Here is a 23,011-nt window from a genome sequence, read left to right as displayed (position 1 = left end):
TACATTTTAAACGGTGCGAATGAAATTTTTACTCCGTGAAAATTGAAATGTCACAAGCTAGGATAGGAGAGAACACTGGCGAAGACAGATATTAACTCCTTTTTTGACAAATAAATCAATGCACTAACTGTTTTTGAAAAGAAACCAATGCTTATTTCCAAGGAAAATTAAATAGACTCATAACAAACATTGAAGTTTGTTGAAAAACAAACCAAGATGTCTGGACAAACATTTCACTTCAGCAAGGAAACACCCCCTGACTCCATGTTTAGTGATATCCAAACTCTCAATAAGTTTCAGGATGAGGTAAAGTGTTTCATTTTTTTACTAAAACATTTCATTTGTACTCCTTTTCATTACAGTCTTTGAAAAAGGAAATCAATGACTGATTCAAGAACACAAAACAAGCTTGAAGTTGCTGTTGATTAGTCATAGGCCTTTGACGATGATCATGAGCATTAAAGATCACCCTCAGTATATAAAAGACCGTATTTAGTTATGGTATCCAGAACTTACTGTCGCTGAGTGGTTACAGTTAGAAGTGTAGCAATATAAAACAAACTGTTGGATTAGTCCCACAACTTGGATATACTCGCCAAGTAGCTGCAGTGGTGACCAAGCAGGTCAACAGTACCGTGCGCAGCTCTCCATCCATATGGGTGATGATATTCACCCTCTGTGTATCTCTAGGAAGACCCAATTCACAACCAGATACATTTTTCAATTTATTTAGATCTGGGAAGTGTTTAAGAGCATTTTAAGTATTGTGTATCTTTAACTAAATATATATACATTACAACCTCTGTAGAATATTGACTGTTATATAGAGGTTGTAGTTCTGGAGAGGTAAATTTGTTAGTATATTTCAGCTTGGGGAAATTTTGATGATGTTGTTATAGAGAGGTTTTTGCGTTATGGAGAGGTTTTTTCTTTATAAGAGAGGGCTGCTCCGGAGAGGTTTTACTGTATGTTTTTGAAAATATCATTTCTGAAAATGTTAATATGCAGGCCTGTGCCACTAATATGTGCCTAAGCTGAGGATTGCAAGTGCAGAGGATTGTCTCCTCAACTCAGTTAGAAAAACAGAATCCTACAGGAAGACGGTATCAAGTCAACTCGTCCCCCAGTCAACTCATCCCCGATTTGGTAATTTCGTCCCCCAAAATTGGTCATTTTGTCCCCCTCATGATAAAATTTGGTCAACTGGTCCCCCTTTTGGTCAGCTCACCTCCCTTTTGGTAATGTTGTCCCCCTAAATACATGAGGCATTTTTTCTTTTTTATGTTATCTTTGACTTTGAAAAATGGTATTTAAAATGGTGAGTTTTGACGGAGTTATATTGGAAATGGTCAACTTTAAATAATTAGTTTGGTTAAATTAATAAAAGAAATATACTGAAAATATAAGACATTTAACTAAAATAAAATAAAAAATAAATACAATGCCTTTAGTAACGCAAATGACCAAATCGGGGTGAGTTGACTTGGGGACGAGTTGACTGTAGATCCAGGAAGACCTTAAAACGTAGAACAATGAGCACAGGTCAAGGGTATGATGTTCAGTGCAAAGAAACTCAATCAGTATCTTCCCAGTTTCAACTCTTACCTTTTTATATACAATAAACAACAATTTCCTGAAAGAAGTAAAAGAAAGCCTATATACAATGTAAGAGTATTACCTTTTCAGACTGTGTCAAACTGAAAGGTTAACTAACATCACAAAAAGTGCTAACTCTAGATCAGACTTCTTGAAAAGAAACCTCAGACACTGCCAGACAAACTGTTTAAACAGGCTTATTACATACTTGTTTTTATGCTCCAATAGAACTGGAAACATCAATATTTTTTCCGGGGCCTCCGTGGGCGAGTGGTTAAGGTCACTGACTTCAAATCACTTGCCCCTCATTGATATGGGTTTGAGCCTCACTCGGGCAAAGAATTCTCCATGTGAGGAAGCCATCCAGATGGCTTACGGAAGGTCGGTGGTTCTACTAAGGTCGTGATGAAATAATGCACGTAGGGGCACCTGGGGTCTTTCTCCACCATCAAAGCTGGAAAGTCACCCATTTACCTTTAACTGTTTCGGTGCGATGTTAAACCCAACAGAATAAATCAATCAATATGGGGTGCATCATGGAGTCAGATTAATGTGTGTCTTTGAGTTGAATTTTTCATTGATGTCAGTTTTGTCAATTTTATTGAGGCTGCAGAACAAAATCGTATCATTAATTGATTGGGGTGACATATTGTTTTTGCCCTGTCCGTCCATTCGTTCGTCACACTTCATTTCCGATCAATAACTGGAGAACCATTTGACCTAGAACCTTCTAACTTTCATAGGGTGGTAGGGCTTATGCAGTAGACGACCCCTTTGGTTTTTGGTGTCACTCCATCAAAGGTCAAAGTCACAGAGTCCTGAACATGGAAAAACCATTTCCGAACAATAATTTGAGAACCACTTGACCCAGAATGTTGGAACTTCATAAGGTGATTGGTCATGCAGAGTAGATGACTTCTTTTGATTTTGGGGTCTCTCTATTAAAGGTCAAGGTCACAGGGGCCTGAACATGGAAATGTTGAAACTTGATAGGATGATTGGACATGGCATTGCAGAGTAGCAGGGTTCTCGGAAACGCCGAAATCAGCGTCCCTGTACGCATAATTGGTCCCGGTATACGTGTGTTTATTGCAGCTTGGGAGTCCCCGGACGCACGTTTTCATAGTAGGACGCAAGCATTAAATTGATTACATAAACCTACGAATACACAATGTTTTACTCGAGAGCAAAATATGTGGGCGGAGTTACTCGCATGTCACTGATAGCCGCGTATAGCCAATCAGCATTGCCCGTTTACACCGCGAGACAGGCGAACTCAATTACATGTGATTGACGGCGTGATTGCACAAATGACAACCTTTGATTGTAAACAATGGATTACAAAGGGTTCGAAGTAACTCGGATTGTTTTCTCACGTAATAATTACCAGGCAGAATTATAGAAATGTTTAGAAAAAGTGATAATTAGGCTTAATTATGAATGTCCGAGTAATTTTAAAATGCTGTCGATGCGGTCTGAACGTGTTTATTTTTTTCTGCAAAATTGCCGATGTTACTGAAGAAGCATTATGTTGATCATAGACATACTGCACATTCTTGTTGTATTTTAGACCAAATGTTTTAATGATTTGTATTAAAATAAAGGTAGAGGATTATGTCCAGGTAGATCAGAAACAGCAGTGTGTGTGTGTGGGAGTTTATCCTGGGGTGATTTTGTCCTACATTCATTTTTGATTGTATTGTTCACCTTCTGGGTGAAGAATTATGATTACAAAATGTCTATTGGTCTACACTAAATTTGACAGTACAATAGAGGCCTATGTTTTGACGAAACGTTAAAAGTCTGCCCGTCAGTCTAGTTGGGACTGCAACTTTTTCAGCTTTGGGAGTCCCAGGACTGCAACTTGAAATTGCTAGTGAGAACCCTGAGTAGATGACCCCTACTGATTTTGGGGTCACTCAATCAAAGGTCAAGGTCACAGGGGCCTGAACATGGAAAACTGTTTCCAACTCATAACTTGAGAACCACTAGGCCCAGAATGTTGGAACTTAGTAAGATGATTGGACATGATAAGTAGATGATCCCTATTGCAGCCAACCATCAGTGTCTCTTTGACTTTTGCTCCTGTGCCCTATTGACTTCTTGCCTATACGACTATGCTTTGGGGGAGACATGCACTTTTCTACAAAAGCATCTTCTAGTTATAATATTGATATTAAATTTTGTAGATATGTATTTAATGAAAATGGGCCCCATGTGGTTCTGGGACAATCTGTTTATGAAAAGAATTGGAACCACTGCCTTACCTTTGCATGATCGTAAGAGGCAACTAATAGGGTCTTAACATGAGATGTGGAACCAAAATTTATAGTCCTGTTTGGCGCCATATAACCTATACTGTGTTGGTGCGCTGTAAAACCCAAATGAATAAATAAATAAATTATTACAATGGCAACAATGCCACCAGCTGGAGTCACGCATATTGATCATACTATAATTCCTTTTCAGAGGCTTATTTCTGAAACATTCAATAGATTTAAAAGTTTTGCAGTAATTTTGCAGCTGTGGAAGAGTAGTGCTTATAGTTTTATGTGTACTGCCCGTTGAAATCAAAATCCATTTATCATTTTATTAGCTCGACTATTCGAAGAATAGGGGAGCTATCATACTCATCCTGGGGTCGGCATTAGCGTGAGCGTCACACAAATGTTAAAGTTTGCGTACCACCCCAAATATTTTCAAAGTCCATTGAGATATTGCTTTTATATTTTGCATACTTGTTTACCATCATGACCCCAGTCTGTAAGTAGGAGCAGACAACTCTATCAAGCATCTGGACTGAATTGTGACCCCTTTTCGACTTAGAATATGCTTATTGTTATGTTAAAGTTTGCGTACCACCCCAAATATTTTCAAAGTCCATTGAGATATTGCCTTCATATTTTGCTTACTTGTTTACCATCATGACCCCATTCTGTAAACAGAAGCAGACAACTCTATCAAGCATTTTGACTGAATTATGGCCCCTTTTCGACTTAGAATATGCTTATTGTAATGTTAAAGTTTTACTCATAGCTTATATTATACTATCAAGCACTGAGAATAGTGGAGCGCGCTGTCAAATGACAGCTCTTGTTCAGCATATAATTTTTAAGAAAAAAAGAGTTAATAGGTGTTTTGAAAATGGATGAACTTTACAATGTTTCCAACTAACGTTTTTAAGAAATTTTATATCCCAAGTGATATTTTCTTCTTTTCAGCAATTCAGTCAGCTGACACAGTTTGTGTTTGAATTCTTAACAGATCCAACAAAGGTATGATTGCTGGTTTTTGCTGTTGTTTAATTAAGAAATAATAAGTATGAAAATTAGGTTTCCTGAGTTTGTAGTTCTTGTGCGTATGAATATATCATGAAGGCCAAAGGCCTGAGTGATATATTTCTACGCATAAGAACGACAAAGGAGGGTTATTTTATGATAAACCTAATTTTAATCAGTGTTCCCAAAACCCCCAAAAGGGGTTTTTTTCACCCCCAGAATGGTACTTTGCACCCCCAGTTTTGGAGACAGCTGTTATATATCTCTTAGTGAGGGGGTGCAAAAGTGCAAGGAAAACTCAGTTTTCACTCCCAACTTTAAATGGGAACACTGTTCGATACTTATTATTCCGATTCTAACACAAGTGACTTTGAATAAAGTTAGACGAGAAGTAGTCCACAGAGGATTATTTTCATCAAACGTAAATACAACTGCGTGCTATGCTGCTGCTTAGTCAAAGATGTTGCGTGCGCAGCATAGTTCAAGGTCGGTGTATTGCAGAATAACCCAGGATAGATTTTGCTCTACAAGTATGCAGGTTATTTAAGCTAGGCGTGTTGAATCTTTTTTGTGTAGAAACTGCTGTATATCATATATTGCATATGTTTGACTTTGAAGACATGTATACTATAGTAGTTATATACACATCCAACAGTAAGCACTTCATTCAAAGTAGAATCCCTGAAATCATGCATACTGAATAAAATATAATTACCTGTATATTGGCAAAGACAGTTATAAATGTTTATTATTACATACCTGTAATATAACTGTCATCACATTACATTGTCATATTATTTTAACTCTTACCTTGTCGAGGATTACATATTTTCATTTTGCACTTGAAGTGCTCATTGCGAGATTTATGCATCATAATATGTCTATCATTCTTCTGTCATCTGTCCATCCATAATTTCTTCTACATCAGTAGCATCTCCTACTTAACTTCAACTTCAACCAAACATCGCATGAATTATCCTTAAATTGCAATCCATGCAGAACTCTGGTGTCCAATCAGAAATCACTGCCCATGCAATTTCACAACAGTGTTACTTCGGTGATCACCTATCAAACTTTTCAGATTATTTTGATTTGTGTAAAACGTTATAAAATCTTCTCCTCCCCAACCACTGGTCTGATTTCAAAGATAATTTCATTGAAATATCCTTTGGATGTCTTTGGTATATGGATAACTTTAGAAATCTTCTCTGAAACTACTTGAATTTCACACAAATGTGCCTTGAATGCCTTCCACCACATTCCTTCACGTCATTCCACTATGTTAAAAAAGTAAATGCCAGGGGAAGGGGAACATTTTTTATCAGAGGGATTATCGCTTTGGCGTTGTCCGTCAAACTGTCCAGCCATGTGTCTGTCCGAAATTGAAATTTCTTATTTATAAATCAGAAAGTATTTAAGCAAGAATCACCAGATCTGACATAATTATTAATTAGCACATGACTTTTGCTCACATATTGTATCATCTACCTTGACTTGGTAAAAGCAGAGTTTTTCCCCTTGACTTTTTTGAAGAAAAAAAAAGATAAAAATGCTTAAGTTATAATTCAAAAAGTATTTTAGCTAAAATCACCAAACCTCATGCAATTATTAATAAGGGCATGACCTTTGCTCACATGTAGTATTATCTCCCTTGACCTGGTAAAAGCAGAGTTTTATTCCTTGATTTGTTTGAAAAAAAAAAGAAGAGAAAATTCCTATAATTCAAAAAGTATTTCAACTAAAATTACCAAACCTCACATAATTATTAATTAGCTTTTTAACCATTGCTTACATATATTGTATTATCCACCTTTACCCAGTGAAAGCAGAGTTCCCTGCCCCCCCCCCCCCCCACTTTGGTAAAAAATGAAAATGCTTTTAATTCAATAAGTATTTCAGCATTATCCCAGTGATGCATGCACAGTTTCATCAGGATCACTTTATTTACCACATTTGTTGCCCTCTAATAATTCTACTATCCATAATTTCCACAAAACAAAGTAATCCTTTGATGGATCTTCATGAAATTTTAAACAGATATAGATCACTATATGGTGGAGGTGCATGCATATCTTTCATCATGATCTATCTCTTCTGTAACTGCAGAGTTATTGCCCTTTAATTGTTTTAAATTTAACAAATTCCCACAAAACAAAGTTATCCATTGATGGATCTTCATGAAACTTAATACAAATATAGATCACCATAGGGCAGATTTTTTCCCCTTGATTTTGTAAAAATAGGAACCAACAAACTGTTCCATGGTCCTTTTGTACATAACTTGTGTATATCTGGAAATTAAATATCTTTCAGTTATAGTCCCCTCATTCACAAAACAACTTTTTTGGTGGGGGATATAAATTGAGTGAATTTGCTTGTTTAATGTATGGTCATAGTGAAAACTTTGAGAATCTTCTTAAGAAACTGTATGTTTGATTTCAGAATAATTCCACACAAACATTCCTTTGTGTGACCATCTGCTTAGAGTGTTTACATTGTTCAAATTTGTCTAAAACATAGCCATCCTAACTAAAAATTTACAAAGAAAAATCTTCAAAAAATATCTCCATCGTTAACACCACTTGTCCTGAGTTTTGAAATGATTTCACAGAACTGGGTTTGAGACGTCTATCAAGCATATTCAGAAGTTTATATTATCTTCAAATTATTCTCTTTTTTTTTCAAGAACATGGCTACCAGAGGGTGTAGTAACTTTTCCTTATATTGTTAATGTGTAGTGATTCCTGTGTTATGTGAATATGTATGTGGTGATATCACATGTGATGCACGTAGGGGCACCTGGGGTCTTCCTCCACCATTAAAGCTGGAAAGTTGCCATATGACCTATCATGTGTCGGTGCGACGTTAAATCCAACAACAACAAAAAATATCATCAGACACCTCTAGCCAAATTTAGAAATAATTTCACAGATATTTTCCTTGCATGGTCCTGTACCAAATTGTTCAAGTCAGCTTTAAAACTTAAGTGAACAATCTAGGGCCATCGTGGCCCTCTTGTTTGTAAGCATCATATTACAACATATTATTCTATGTTTGGGCATGTACATGTTCTATGTATGTGACTTATAAAATATTTTGAATCTAATATTCACTCCTTGTATTGCAGTCTTCACGTTTGATGTCACAGCTGGATGATTTTGCTGCACAAAATAGTGTTGGAGCAGGTGCTCTAAAAAATGTGTTCAAAAGTCTTCTCTCTGTACCAAACAGTAAGTTCTTAATTTTTCCAGCTGTCCTATCTTGTAATAATATAGTGTATTGTCCTAAGCTTTCCTCATAAAAATATAGTACCTTGTTTCTATTCCAAAAGTAAACAGTATACAGTATCTTGTTTTCATTCACTTTTTCATATCATCATAGCTACAGTTCATAATTCATGTGTCAGCTGAAATTTTACAAGCAACTTGTACTTTATAATTTTTTGTTTTGTGTTTGAAATATATGTTCTTCTGTTAAGAAATTACTGTATATTATGTAAAAGCATCCTGTCCAATTTTATCCAACAATATGATATATCCTATTATGTATTTTAACTAATGAACATAATATGAATGGGAATTTTATTTGTTCGTTGAGATTAAATTTCATGGATTGACTCGACCACGAAATCCATGAAAATTAGTCCCCTACAAATATTAATGATTTCACAGTACAGGAAATTTGATGTATACATGTGGATACAACTTCACCAGTTTATGCATGTATATTTTTCAGGTGCATTGAAGAAAAGTTTAAGTCCTGCACAGGTAAAAGAAGATCTAGTAAATTTAGGTAAGATCCGCCTATTTATTGTTTACCGGTAGTTTTCAGCATCACTGGTTTTTTAATAAGGAAAGTTTTTGTACTTGCAGTGGCATTAATGTTGGCATTGCTGTTGTCCTCTATGTTTCTTCAGGTTGAATATATGGCAAAATTCACTGTATTTTCTTAACTACTATCATATTTATATTTAGTTTATACTAATTTAGTTTAGATGGATTGTGAAACATTTTCTACAAATTGTATTGATCACTGTTGACACCACCTTCCTGATAGAATCCAGCGTCATGAAGGTATTAGAACAGAGAAGCAAGTATCCCTTGTAATGCTAAGCACGCACCAAGCAGGGTAGCTACTGGAATTGTTTTTCATGTCTTTGGTATGATGCAGCTAGGGATAGAACCCATGACCTGCTGCACTTTATCACTAGGCTACCGAGACTGTTTAACTGCACGTAAGGATTTGTTGAATTGAGGGGGATAACTTTCCTGCGCAAGTTCCTTGTAATTCTTACTGGTACAACTTTCTTTTGTGTTACTCCATATTGTTTTCAGTACCTTCCATACTAGCCCACCTCTTATATACCTCACCCAGTGAATTCAAAAGGTTCTTACTTCTCTTTTCCAAGACATTCAGAAACATGTCTAGCTCATTTTTTTCTGCATAAATCAGAAAGAACTTAAATGTTGAACCCAAAACAGTAACTTGGTAAAAAATTGGCCAAACCATTTACTGGTAGATTAAAAAAAGATAAGAAACATAGCTTGCGTTGATACTGTAAAACTTAATTAAATGTAATTTTCCAGTTTGATTCCTGGCACATGAATAAAGAAACTGGCAATATTTATATGTTATGATCCATCAGTAATGCAATACTTAGAATAATAATTGAGCCACACCATAAAAAAACCAACATAGTGCATTTGCGACCAGCATGGATCCAGACCAACCTGCGCATCCAGGCTAATGGTTTCTCTAATTGCAGTAGGCTTTGAAAGCGAACAGCATGGTCACAAATGCACTATGTTTGTTTTCTCATGGTGCGGCTCATATGTTATTGTTTTGTACCACGAAATTGTTGTTGTTACAGGACTGTCTGAGGCTAAGGGAGAATATTTCTCTGAACAATGGAAAGCCAACCTTGTAGGACTGTCAAGAAGTGCACTAGGACAGACACTGATGGTGAATCAACTTGTTGATATGGAGTGGAAGTTTGGAGGTAATGTTGATTATATATTTCATTATATAACATTTGCTTTAATGTTAATTAAATGTGTTGTTATAATTGACCTTTAGTATTTCCATCCCACCCGCTAAATAAGGAAAGTGTAGATCTACGAATCACAGGGTAGTGAGTATGATCCCTGGGTGAGGTGTATCTTCTTTGTGACAGTTTGATGAAAGACATTGTGTATAAAGTCATTTTGTCCTCTACTTCTGATTCATGTGGAGAAGTTGGTGGTTGCATGTAGAGAACAGGTTAGTATTGGTACAGAATCCAGGAACACTGTTTAGATGAACTGTCACCATTACATATCTGAAATACTGTTGAAAAATATCGCTAAATCCAAAACAAACAAACAAATCTAACTGATCCAAAGTCTGGCATATTGACTCAAGGCTACAGATCAGTTGTTAATATATGATATGAGGGATGTATATTTTGGCATTTGTGTTAACAATTTCATTACATAATGAATTTTATTATTTCTTCTTTGAGTCTTATTTCCATTCATCTTTACTGGGCTAATATGCAAGATTCCTGTCAATTTAGGAATTTTAGCACTGTGTGAGAATAAAAAGTCTGTAGTCTTTACTACAGGGAAAAAGCTGCATTGCCCTAGTCAGTACAGGCCTGTCAAATGTTATGTATGCATGCTGTTTTAGTAATGCATGGGCAGAAAGAAGTAACTGTTAAAGGACAGATTTTATGAAATCCTGAAATAATATATATCTTTCACCGTTTGTGTATTATGTTGCTCTCTCAGAATTTGAAAATTAATATGTTTTAAATTTATAACATTGATAAGACAAAACCTGAAAATAAGATTTGAAAATGTATTTTGCAATGTTTCAAGAAGAAAATATTCTTAAGTTAAATATCAATAACATGTATATAAACTTTTGTTGTATGTTTGAGCAGTGACGGCAGCCAGTAGTGAACTGGATAAAGTGGGTAATACATTCCTACAGCTGAAACTGGTCATCAATACAGGGAATGGAGTTACTAACTCATATATGGGTAGGTTAGGTTGAATGTTTCCATGTTTCCTGGTCTGTAAGTACCAGTATAACTAGGTATTGCAAAGTTTGTTTCAGGTCATTTACTTATTCTAAATACTTTGTGAAAAAGACGTCTTTTCAATGTTGCAAAAAACAACAACACAACTTGAAAACACCTTTAATTATTAACAAAAAAACCCCACATCTTTACAACATCAGAAAAGGATGTCATAACAATGTTGGAACAATGTTTTGTGTTTGCTGGGGTTAGGTTTTAAAAAATCACACCCAAACATCTTTTGATATCAGTGATGCAAAATGCTGCACTCTACAATCTCATTTGAGTTGCTGAAAATACAATTTTCAAAAGTTTTGCATTTAATGATACTCTTACCTTCAGTAGTACCATACTCTCTCTTAAAGTTTATCTCTCAAGAGTTTGCAAGAACTACTTAATACTATCTAGAAATGCAAATGCATACATATGTTGGTATATTAACATTCAAACTGTCTAAGAAAAAGCTTTCTTTCATGCTTTTCAGTGAGTTATTGAAATGTGATGGAAGGTTAAGTCTCAATAAACTCACTGTTCACTGTTTTAAGCTGTTACTTTAAAGCACATACAAACCTCTTCTCCGTTTTTAGTTTGACAATACAAAGTTTATGGAGAGTTGTCCACTCCTTGTTCCACAACTTGGTTAATGTTTTGATGCTTTTTAACTTAGTCTCTGTTATTACTTTATGGAGTTGCTGCAGAATTGAAATATTTGTCCCACCTTATCATCCACATCATATAACTTAAAGACTATAACTCTGGCACCAATATTTATGAATTATGTCACCTTTTTACCAAGAATTTGAGGTGATAATTTGATTCACATTCACTCTATCACTGTTATAAATTAATGGATTGATTCAAGCTTAAAGTGGTTGTTCCTTATCATCATCCACATCATATGACACAAGGTAAATAACTCTGGCACCGATATTCCATGAATAACATCCAATTTTACTTAGGATTTCAGGTTAAAGTTTTGATGTACTTTCACCCTATCTCTGTATTAGTAATTGGATTTGCTTCTAACTTAAAATGGTTGTTACACTTCATCACTCACATCATATGACAAAAGGTCCATAACTCTGGCACCAACAGTTTATGAACAGTTGGTGTGAGTGTTTGTTTTACTCCTATCTGAATTTTTTATGGATGTCAAATAAATATGGCTAGAGTTACTGCAGCCATATTTTTGTAACTGTTAGTCACATTGACTTGATATGGTTTGAATGTTTGTGTGTACTCATGGCAGTTTCCATATTTTTGCTAATGATACCAAATGCAGAGCACTAAAACAAATATGTATACATATGTATTGTTGATAATTTGCATTAATAGACAACACCAATCACTGTCAGTTAAAACTGGTTTTAATGTATAAATGTTTTTGTTTCAAAGATTCAGTAGTTGATGATATGGCTTATTTTGGTAAAATTTGGTAAAAACCATTGAAAAAGCAGTATCAAAAGATTTGTTTGTTTCACATGTAAGTCCAAAATATGTTTCAGTTATAAACACCAGGTATCATATTTTCACTGGTGGCATAATATGGTGTTCTGCGTAAGTCTTAAACCGAAACAAACAAATATCCTTTTTTCACAATAAACAAACATTTTATGTGATATCGTACATTCCTTTCATATTGTTTTCTTTAATACAAAATACAGTTGTAAAGAGTAAAAGAAATATTTCTTCTTATTTTCAGAGTTGACACTGCCACAGTTTTATTCTTTTCTTCATGAGATGGAAAAAGCCAAAGCAAGTTTAGAATACCTCAGCTAGTGTTTTGGGATGTTTTAAAATGTTGTGTAGACTCAGAACAATTCAGGAACAGTTTTAAGATATGAATAAATATTGTCAATTTGACCTCTTTTCTGTCAGTTGAACATAAAAAGGGCTGCAGTAGTATTCTAATTTCTACCCAAAGGTGCATAGAATAAATGTGTATATGTTTTGATATTTAGATTGTAACAGCCAAAAAATGGAAAAGTTTACAATAAAAATGCATAACTCATCAGTGTTGATAGTTGCAATTAAAGTAATGAAATTGTACTCTAATGGTAATATGCTATCATATTTAACATTCTGAATTAATCCTAGAATTTTCTCAAGTTGTCCATACTCATATTTATGGCAGCTTTTTCACTGCATTGTGTTTCATTTTGAAATTAAACGATAAACTATTTACATAATCATGTAGTGCCAAGTTTTACTTACACGTCTTGAATACCTTTGTCATTTAACAGTTGCATATGTGTTAACTTTTGACGTATTTCTCTTGTACATTTTGTTTTTATTTTGGAGATGTAACAGTTTGTATTACAGTGGTAAGATTTGTATCAAGAAATATGCATTACTGAAATTACTTTCAGAGCACTGCATGTTACTCTGCTGAAGACACAACACATTTTACTCGTTGCAAAGCTAATTGTGTTTTATTAAATACTCATTTATGCTTACGAAATGATGTACTTTTTGTAATTAAGCCTGAGTAAAATTGAAATTATGAATGCTAATGATTGAACCTTTAAAGTGACAACACATATAAAGATGACATCACAAATGCCTTCACACAACCAATATGAAATTTACACATCAGCAGTGAAGAGAATAAGAAAGTTAATGTACAGTAATGTAATAAAGTGATCATTTAGAATAAGATTATTTTAAATTACAGAAATTTGAATTATAGCTTTCAAAAGAAATTGTTATAACTGAAAACTTGTTTGATTTTTTTTTTGTTAAGCTTTTAGACCATGTGAATGTACATTTTGTATTTGTTTCGCTTTAAACTTCCAATTATCTCTGTTAAATATGTAAAGTTTTGATGACTATAAAGGTAAGCAAAGATAAATAAAACAAACTTGATATGTACAGTAAGACACACATGAAGCACTTCAGATGTCAAAATAGTAATGTTACATTTTTTCAAACTATTCCTCTTCTGACTTAATGCACTATTACAGGGTGCTTTACAACATCTATATATCAAAACTTTTCCTTGTCTACTCAAGCACTACTGTTCTGACTCATCTTGAGCTCATCATGCAACGATTCAGACTTTGTTGTTCCAGACAGATCAGCATTCAGTCTAAAGAAATTGCTAGCAAAGTACATACATGAAGACTATGAGTTTATGGAGATTGATAAAATCCTAGAATCCTAAGAAATCAAGTATTATCAATGTGTCAGCAGCCTGATGGCTTGGTGCATTATCTTGATGGAAGATAACATCCATTTTCAGTAGAAATCATGCATGTTTGTCGATGTCAGAAATAATGACCACACTGCTTAGTCCATTGCACTGTCGGCTTGTTTTAAATAAGTTCTTGCTTTGGTGTACCTGTCTCCATTATTTATTACTAAATTGTTTTTTGTGTATGATTTGACAATTTTGGTCCAACATTGGCCGTATATCTTAAATGTTCGTTCTTAGAAATATTTTGACATTTTTATACCAAATAAAGAAAATAACCCCTGGTGTCCAAATTAAAAAGCAAACATTTATTTAACATTTTCCAAACTGCTCTCAACCTCTCTATAAGTATTGCCAAAGTAACTAATTATAATGTATAGCTCAATGAAAAATAAAGAGATCAAAAGTATAATAGTTATTAAGATGATGTCACATATACATGCCAAGTTTCTTTACATTCACATGCCAAGTTGCTTTACTGTCAGCTGTCCGGGAACTTAATGACTGCCCTTAGTATATGTTTGTAATTCTAACACGATCCGATTCATTTTCCTATTAAACAAAGAAGGAAGAAAGCAGTGAATTATCATACAACAAATCACTGTTCTGACGTCACAATTATTACGTCATGGCGCCAAGCGGCATAACGGCGCGCTGGAAAAGAAACCGATTGAAAACGGGCAAATATTTAATGCATGTCATCAAGGATGTACTTTAAAATCCTTTATAACGTGTTAGAATCGAAATAATATATCTCATTTAGTGATTTGCTCTTGAATAAATCATTGCTTGTCGTTCAGATGCGTATTATTATATCACTCGGGCTACGCCCTCGTGATATAATTCCTTCGCATCTGAACTCCTAGCAATGATTTATTCAACGACAAATCACTGGATGAGATATATTATTTCTTAAATAACACGTAATTGCAACAGAACAAAAGCAAGTCACAATCACCTAATTTCATATAATGACTGAATGTGCAATGTTTATTTTTATTGTGTTTGAAATATGAATAAACTATAATTTAATATTTCTGTTATTTGTGTTGTATATTAAGCCATGCAATTAATTAACATAGTTTAAAATTAATACCAAAAGATACATAATAGATCTATGATAAGATTAGTCAAAACTGCACATGTTGAGCAATACAAAATAAGGCAATTTATCAGTTTTACATGGAATCAGTGATAAAGGTATATAGGCAGTTCTAGAGCTGGTTTTGTTTGAATTTCATTGCAGATGTAGAAAAAAGCGAGATTTTAACTCATTTTCAGTCAATGTAGTACCATGTCGTAGCATTTTAATTTTGATGTAATTGTTAGATCAACAACTGTCACTGTTGTCTCAATAAAAGACAAATTTCTACATGACACCCTACTGTAACTTGAAATGGGCTAGGCTATTGTTACAGCACTGTGATTATTGTACATTTATTTTATACTAACTGATGAAATACTGTGTTTTATCAGGGAGATATAATCCATATCACTTACTGCATATCAGTCACTGTGAGCCAATCTACTTGTACATCGTGTATAAATTTTAAATTATTTGCATAAAACAGGATGAAAATTGTAGTTGCACTTTGTTCTTTATAGTATATTTCTCGATTAAAATCATTTTACTTAATGAGAATTTCATAACGTTATGCAGCAAAAGGTACATAAAAATGGAACTTTATGTTGTGTGCGTCTTTTTAACGTCGCAACACATCTGACGTCACGTTGGTTGACGCGCATCTTTTTCACGCGCAGAGATTAAAATTTGCTGCAAAATGCATATCTCAACATAATTAAGCATAAAATAAAAAGAAAATTTGTTTGTTTTGCGCGAATATGGAATATATCTCACTGAAAAGTGAGAAAATCTCTGTATTTTCATGCGCGCTATGCACTCGTGAAAATATTTGAATTTTCTCAATTTTCAGTGAGATATATTCCATATTCACTCAAAACAAACAAATATCCTCTATTTATATAGATTTCAAGACTTTATTTCAATCAGGGCCCACTAAGTGTTTTTAGAATAAATCAGAAGGAAAAAGGATTTAGTGGTCCGTTCTAGTATTTATTATAGTGGTTTTATACCTTTTAAAAAAATCTAAGAATTACCTCCCTTTACTTTCAATGCTAGAGGGCGCTTTGAACCAGGAAGTTTCGGAAGTTTGTAAGTTTCGCTTTTAAAGTTCATTTTCACCATAATGACATTGGCATTGAAATTATTCATAAAAGATGAAAAAATACCATGTCCATGGGCAAAATAGTATGAATTGTCTATAACATATATTATCCTGTCGGTAAGTCAACGAATTTTACCATTACGTGCCAATTTTCGGATAGATTAAATTTCGGACAAGGTAATTGCTTTGTGTTTTGGTGACTGATTACTTATCAGCTAATCTTGTCAAAGAAATTCATTAATCTCTGGTGGTAATTATCATTCTGTGCTTTGTTTTTCAGTGACTGTTGTTGTAGTGTGCATCAGTATTGGTACACCGTCCACAAAAAAATGAGCTTTCTGAAACGCTGTCGACTATTTTGGCAGAATTATGGCCCATTTTTTAGCTCAACGTTTCAAAGAAAAAGTAGAGCTATTGCACTTGCCCCAACATCGCTGTAGGTTAAAGTTTTTGATTAAGTCAAATATCTCTGTTACTATCAAAGCTTTTGACTTGAAAATTAAAATAGCTTCAACTTCAACTTAAAATCAGTGTCTACACCAGGAGAAACAATCCCCATAACTCTGGTTTGTATTTTGACAGAGTTATGCCAGTTTTTAACTTAGAGTTTTAAAAATCTTTTAGTTAAAGTTTTTGATAACTTTAGTTAAATATCTCTGTTACTAATAATAAAGTTTTTACTGGCAAAGGGATTTGATTCAAGCATAAAAGAATTGTTCATTATCACCGCCTACATCATTTGACACAAGGACTATAACTGTGACACCTGTATTTTATTAGTTATCCCCCTATTTACTTAAAATTTCAGGTTATAGTTTTTGTGCACTTTCACTCTCTCTCTCTCTCTGTTATTACCATACAGATTTGATTCAAACTTTAAACAGTTGTTCCACATCATATGATGCAAGCAGGGTTTCCGCTGCAATTCGCCAAAGTCGCCAATGGCGAAAAAAAATAAAAATTGGCGAAAAAAGTTTTTGCTGTAAATGTGTTTTTTATAATGTATATTATGTCTAATTACTCTCTGTCTTGCCTAAGAAATCAGTATTACCCGCGGGCGTTTCCGTTCATAATACACAATACACAGCGTGTCACCAAACGAGGGATTAGCGATTCAGCATCAATTACACAAGCTGCCACGTGCCTCTCGATCTTTTGACTTTAATTTAAACATGCGATAAACCAATGACAGCTTTGGATGTAGAACGCGTGACGTATTTTATCGGCAAAATTATTAAGCTCCGCCTTTACATATGTCATCGTTGATTGAAGTAACATGGCGCGGTAGTAAACAAATGAAAGTCATCGATGTTTCACGGACTGAATTAAAAGACACTGATAGCAGATGTATACATGTTTTAACAAGCGGAATCACGAAAGTAGTGTCAAAGTAACTATTTCTAAGTTATATTTTGTAGCAAAACTTCGGAATGAACGACTGACGGGACATCCGCGATAAATTCCAATAATTTTTAATAATCATGATCGTAGATTGATTTTGGCAAATTCCAATGAAAAACTGCGATAAACAAGCAGAAATCAATGGTAAAAATTAACTCTGGCCATAGAAAATAAGTTATAAATTTTCATTTTATAAATAATGCTAGACTTGATTGCCTTTTTTTTTTCGTTTGTCACACATTTTTGCGACCCCAATTTATTTCCGATTAATTTTGGTCATTCAGAGGAGACCTACCTATGCAAATTTATTTTTTTAATTTTTGCTGAGAAGTTACCTGCTATTCTGGCAAAGAAATAATAATAATATTTTCTCAAAATTTAGACCAAGAAATACACCAGAGGCTACCATTCCATACCTGTATTTTATAATTTTTTTCCAGGGGGAAAACCCTCTGCCCCTCACTCATAAAGAGGGTACTAACCCCGCCTTTACCTCAAAATTTTTGACCTTAAAATCCACCAGAGGCCACCATTTCATGCCAGTGTTTCAAAATGTCCCAGGGGGAAAGCCCCCTGACCCCCCCACCACCCGCCACTCCTCATCAAAAGGGTACTAACCTCGCCATTATCTCAGAATTTTGAAAATAAAAATGCACCAGAGGCCTTCATTTCATGCCTGTATTTCAAAAATTTCCAAGGGGAGAGCCCCCTACACCCCCACCTCCACCCCCGCCCCCCCAAACAATAAAACTGTAAAAATGACAAATTGTTGCAACATGCACAGTGTGCTGGAGAATACACTCATTGGAAGCCCCCTCCCCCTATGTGTCATTGACTTCGATATTTTGTGGCGGAAAAAAAATTGGGGCCAGTGGAAACCCTGTGCAAGGACAATAACTCTTGCACAATATTTTTTTGAATTATCCCCCTTTTTTGCTTAAAATTTCAGGTTAATGTTTTAATGCACTTTCACTGATATCTGTTATCAAATGGATTTGATTCAGACATAAAATAGTTGTACCACATCATCACCCACATCATATGATACAAGGGCCATAGCTCTTGTATCAATATTTCATGAATTATGTCCCCTTTTTACATAGAATTTCAGGTTAATTGTGGTGCACTTTCACTATATCTTTGGCATTACTTAATGAATTTGATTAAAACTTTAATTAGTTTTTTCAGATCATCATCCTCATTATATGACACAAGGTCAGTCAATCTGGTGCAGATATTTTATGAGTTATATCCCCTTTCTACTTCTAAAGAAGTTCAGTTTAATATTTTATGCTTTTTATATCTCTATTGTTAATGAGTGGATTTAATCAAATTTAAAATGGTTGTTTCACATCATCACTCACATCATATAACACACCAGTCTATTCTAAGTTATGCCCTCTTTTTACTAATAGAAATTCCAGTTCAAGTTGCGATGCACTTATGCTGTATCTCCAGTATTACTGAATAGATTTGATTCAAACTTAAAATAGCAGAAATAGCCGCATGATATGACATGCGGTGCATTACTTTTGCAGAAGTTTTCCATGAATTATGTTCCTTTTATACTGATTTAATGTTTTGAGACTTGAGCTATTGTCCAATGTCTTCATCCACGTTAGAGTCATTAAGCATTCCAGTGACAGCTTCAGCTTCCTCAGATGTGCCCAATTTCACTATCCAGCATCGTAATAGTCAGACGAGCTGTCTCCATTGACAGCTTTTGTTTGACATAGAAATAAGTTAGGTTTCCCATACCATTCTATATTTTGTCTAAACTGTTTGATGGCTTTTAAACTTAGAACACTTGCTTACTATCATGGTCACATATTGCCATATAGTGCTAGACTTATCCAATTCCACAAATATAGGTACATTGTTTGTCTTATCTATTTTTCTTCCCTTGTCCGAAAATCTCTGGTAATATTTTGACCCCATAATTACATCAATTCTTCGAATAGTCGAGCGTGCTGTCAACAGACAGCTCTTGTTTTGTGTCTGTATTTCTGGTGTTTTGTTTTACATTCGTCTTCACAGGTGTCACATAGATATTTATATTCTGGCTTGGTCTTGCTTTTCCATTCATAATCTTCTAGTTTTCTAGCAAAAAACATTGGTTCTGTCATTGTTGTAAATTGAGTCCTTCTGGTGATTTGATTCTAAGCTTTTTTATCCACACTTCCTCAGTTCTTAATCTTTTGTTGATGTCACTTTGGTTTGTTGGATGATTATGACGTCGATGGCGTTTACGTTATGATCCGCGCCATTAAAATGGCGGAAAGCGTGTTTGACATCGTTCTGCATTTGAATGTCGGTGAGATGTCCATTATACTACCTTTCCCTCAGTGTATTTCATGTTGGCCAACATACTGCAATTTATATATTTTGCATGTTATTAAATAAATCAAACTGACTGTTGTGTATAATGTGCCATGAATATTAAATGTTTCTTTGGTTACTGTGCTTGTGAACTTTGTAGAGTTGGACATGTACTTGCAAATAATACAGTTTCTTCCATATGTATAGCTGCCATGGTTAAGTTTGTGTTGGATTAGGTCAGACCTAACCAACATGTCCCTTACGTTTTTTGATCTTAGTATTATTGATGAAAATCCGGTCAAGTGAATTTTGACTGTGGGCATGTGGATTTTTATGTCTCACTTGTCCATGGACAAAGGAAAAATCCTGGGATTTACACACCCCTGAAATAAATTTAGGTTTTATATATAATAAATGTTTCAACTTTTACAATATTATCATTTACCTGATATTCTAATTAAGGAATGGCCTATAAAATAAAGTCCTACCTCAAGAAGTATCCAAAATCTTCAGATTGAATAAACAAACCATTATTTTCTAGAGTAATTGATATTTGACATGTTCGATATCCAACTACTGAATACTTCTTTTTAAGTCTTATTCTTAAAGCCTCCCATCTCAAAATTTTTCCAAGAACAGTTATGAACATTAAGGATTAGCGCACTGAATACATAATGATTGGTTGAATTAGATAGCCCATCAAGGATGCATACTTTTAACATGTATATATATAGCATTTCCGGTAACAATTCATGTAAAATTTGTGATTTCATTGCGGTTGCTCACAGTTAGCGGATATTTGATATATATGTATTTACTCATTTCTCTGCATATTTAGCTCGACTATTCAAAGAATATGTAGATCTATTGGACTCACCCATGTGTTGGCGTCCCGATTTGTGTAAGTTTTTGTATGTAAGCCCACTTGTGGAAATGGATTGAAATTTCATACACTTATTCACTGCGATAAACTTACTTACATTGCACAGGTTCCATAACTCTGTTTTGCTTTTTTACAAAATTGTGCCCCTTTTTGACTTAGAAATTTTTGGTTAAGTTTTTGTATGTCACTAAGCTGGTATCTAAGTACCCACTAATGGGAATGGATTGAAACTTCACACAATTGTCCATTGTCATGAGCTGATATGCATTGTACAGGTTCCATAACCCTGTTTTGCAATTTAATAAAATTAAGGATTTGGAATCCTTTTTGGTTTTTAATATTTATCTGTTGAATAGTTGAGCATTGCTGTCCTCCGACAGCTCTGGTTTTGATATCAATTTAGTATTACCAGAGTGATTGCCCTTTAAGTCATAAAAAACTGTAACTTTTGTCCTTCAAAAGTCATACATATATCCTGATGGTAATTGTTGCTTGCATATTTAACTGATGATTAATGTGGATATATTGTGTGAGTGTTTGAATTTACTCATGTCTGCATCCCTGCAAAATTTATAAATGTCAAGTATGGCCAGAGTTGCTACCCTTTGATTACTTAAAAACTATTTTTTTTGTCTGTTTGCAGTCATAACTTTTGTAACTCTTAATCACATTGAGTTCTTATTTGATGTGATAAGGTGAAATATCTTCCCTGCAAACGTTATTAATATCAGCACTGTTTTATCACAGATTTTCGCTGGTATCTTTCTCATAGTATATCCTAAAGACCCCTGACTACACTAGAAACTTGATTTTGTAACAAGAGTGTGATAAGCCCAAAAAAAAATAAAAGAAATTTCTGGTAACATGCTAAAAAAAATTAGGGTAGGTAGGTCGGAACTTTTTTTTTTTTTTTTTTTTTTGAATTTTTTTTTATTAAGGGAGACTTTTCAGAAATTATTTTTGTGTCAAAAAATTAATACAAATAAGTGGGGTATGCCTTTAGAGCATCAGTAAGTTGTTTCTAACATTACTGACCATGTTTAAAGCATAGAAGGTGCAGTTTAAAAAGTTGAAAAAATTTTCTCCAAAAACATTTAGGGTCGGGCCAAAAATTTAGGGTAGGTCGGGATACCGGAAACGAACAATCTAAATCAAGACTAAATATAATTTTTAATTAAGTGATGATCATTTGATTTTTAACACCAAACCGAAAGCAGAAAATACATGCACTCTAAGAGCATTATTTAACTGGCTTTTAACTGCACACCTAGGAAAAAAAAAAAAATTTATATCTCCATTTTGCACTTTTTGTTTACAGATTTCTTAAACTTTAAATGTCAAACATTTAGTTCAATGGGTCCATTGATTTTGGGCAAACAAAGCTAAATTGTATCTGTTTTTAAAACTGGTTCGGAAATTATTATATTGTCCATTTAGGTCATAGTCTTAATCAGTGGCAGGAGATATTTAGGTCGTAAAGATTTTCCTGTTCAATTTCTAACTGCAACTCTTGTCTTGAATAATTTCAAAATTATGCCCCTTGATGTACTTACATTTTAGTTGCTTTGTAACTTATGATGGGATTGCTGAAATCAAAGAATATGCCCAGATTCAAGAGTGCAAGAACTATATCTTTATTATCTGGTCTTATCTAATATAAATATTGGTTGCTCACTATTTTTATGCATTGATTTTAACACCATTTCGTATTCTGTAATTTACAACTTTAGGCTTAGTGTTAATATTTTACGAAGTGTTGCTGATTTTCTGAAAGTTCTGCTAATTTCCTGTAAATATGTTGGATTTATGCAGCTGCAGATGGGTGATTATGAGAGGAAGGTGATTATGAGATATTTCATTGTGAAGATTTAAGTAGCACTTGCACAAAATGCAGACGTTATTTTGGATAAAGTAACTTGAAGCTTGAAGTGGATGTACTATTTATAAGCTCTTTAGAAAATATGTTAAATACTTTAAGTAAAGTTGCATGCACATTGTTTTGTATAAACTGTCAGTTTGTATGTTGAATCTTTAATGTAAGTTACTATTTGAAAATATTAAAAATCGGCTGCTGGTAAATAAATAATGGCTTTA

The 23,011-nt window shown here is 34.1% G+C and overlaps 1 protein-coding gene and 1 long non-coding RNA gene across 2 annotated transcripts in view; both read left to right on the top strand.

Annotated features, from left to right (window-relative positions):
- The first annotated feature begins 27 nt into the window (after positions 1 to 27).
- On the top strand, positions 28 to 15,162 carry LOC123528832 (COMM domain-containing protein 7-like). Its single transcript, XM_045308857.2, has 7 exons — positions 28 to 306; positions 4,818 to 4,871; positions 8,002 to 8,104; positions 8,610 to 8,666; positions 9,745 to 9,873; positions 10,798 to 10,896; positions 12,638 to 15,162. The coding sequence occupies exons 1-7, from the start codon at positions 217 to 219 to the stop codon at positions 12,712 to 12,714; spliced, it is 609 nt and encodes a 202-aa protein (XP_045164792.1). The 5' UTR covers positions 28 to 216; the 3' UTR covers positions 12,715 to 15,162.
- A 956-nt stretch (positions 15,163 to 16,118) lies between these two features.
- Positions 16,119 to 23,011, top strand: part of LOC128547888 (uncharacterized) — a 40,824-nt gene continuing 33,931 nt past the window's right edge. The window contains exon 1 of the long non-coding RNA XR_008366745.1: positions 16,119 to 16,431. This is a non-coding gene — a long non-coding RNA (uncharacterized LOC128547888). The remainder of the gene's footprint in view (positions 16,432 to 23,011) is intronic.

Source organism: Mercenaria mercenaria, chromosome 13 (assembly GCF_021730395.1).
Source record: "Mercenaria mercenaria strain notata chromosome 13, MADL_Memer_1, whole genome shotgun sequence".
In the NCBI taxonomy this organism is placed as follows: Eukaryota; Metazoa; Mollusca; class Bivalvia; order Venerida; family Veneridae; genus Mercenaria; species Mercenaria mercenaria.
Note: the sequence above shows the minus strand (reverse complement) of the source record. Positions and strands in the feature narration are given on the sequence as shown.

Coding starts and splice junctions, on each gene's coding strand:
- LOC123528832 (XM_045308857.2), top strand. CDS start 217: ATGTCTGGACAAACATTTCACTTCAGCAAGGAAACACCCCCTGACTCC. Junction 307..4,817: donor TCAATAAGTTTCAGGATGAG/GTAAAGTGTTTC, acceptor TCTTCTTTTCAG/CAATTCAGTCAGCTGACACA. Junction 8,667..9,744: donor AGAAGATCTAGTAAATTTAG/GTAAGATCCGCC, acceptor TTGTTGTTACAG/GACTGTCTGAGGCTAAGGGA.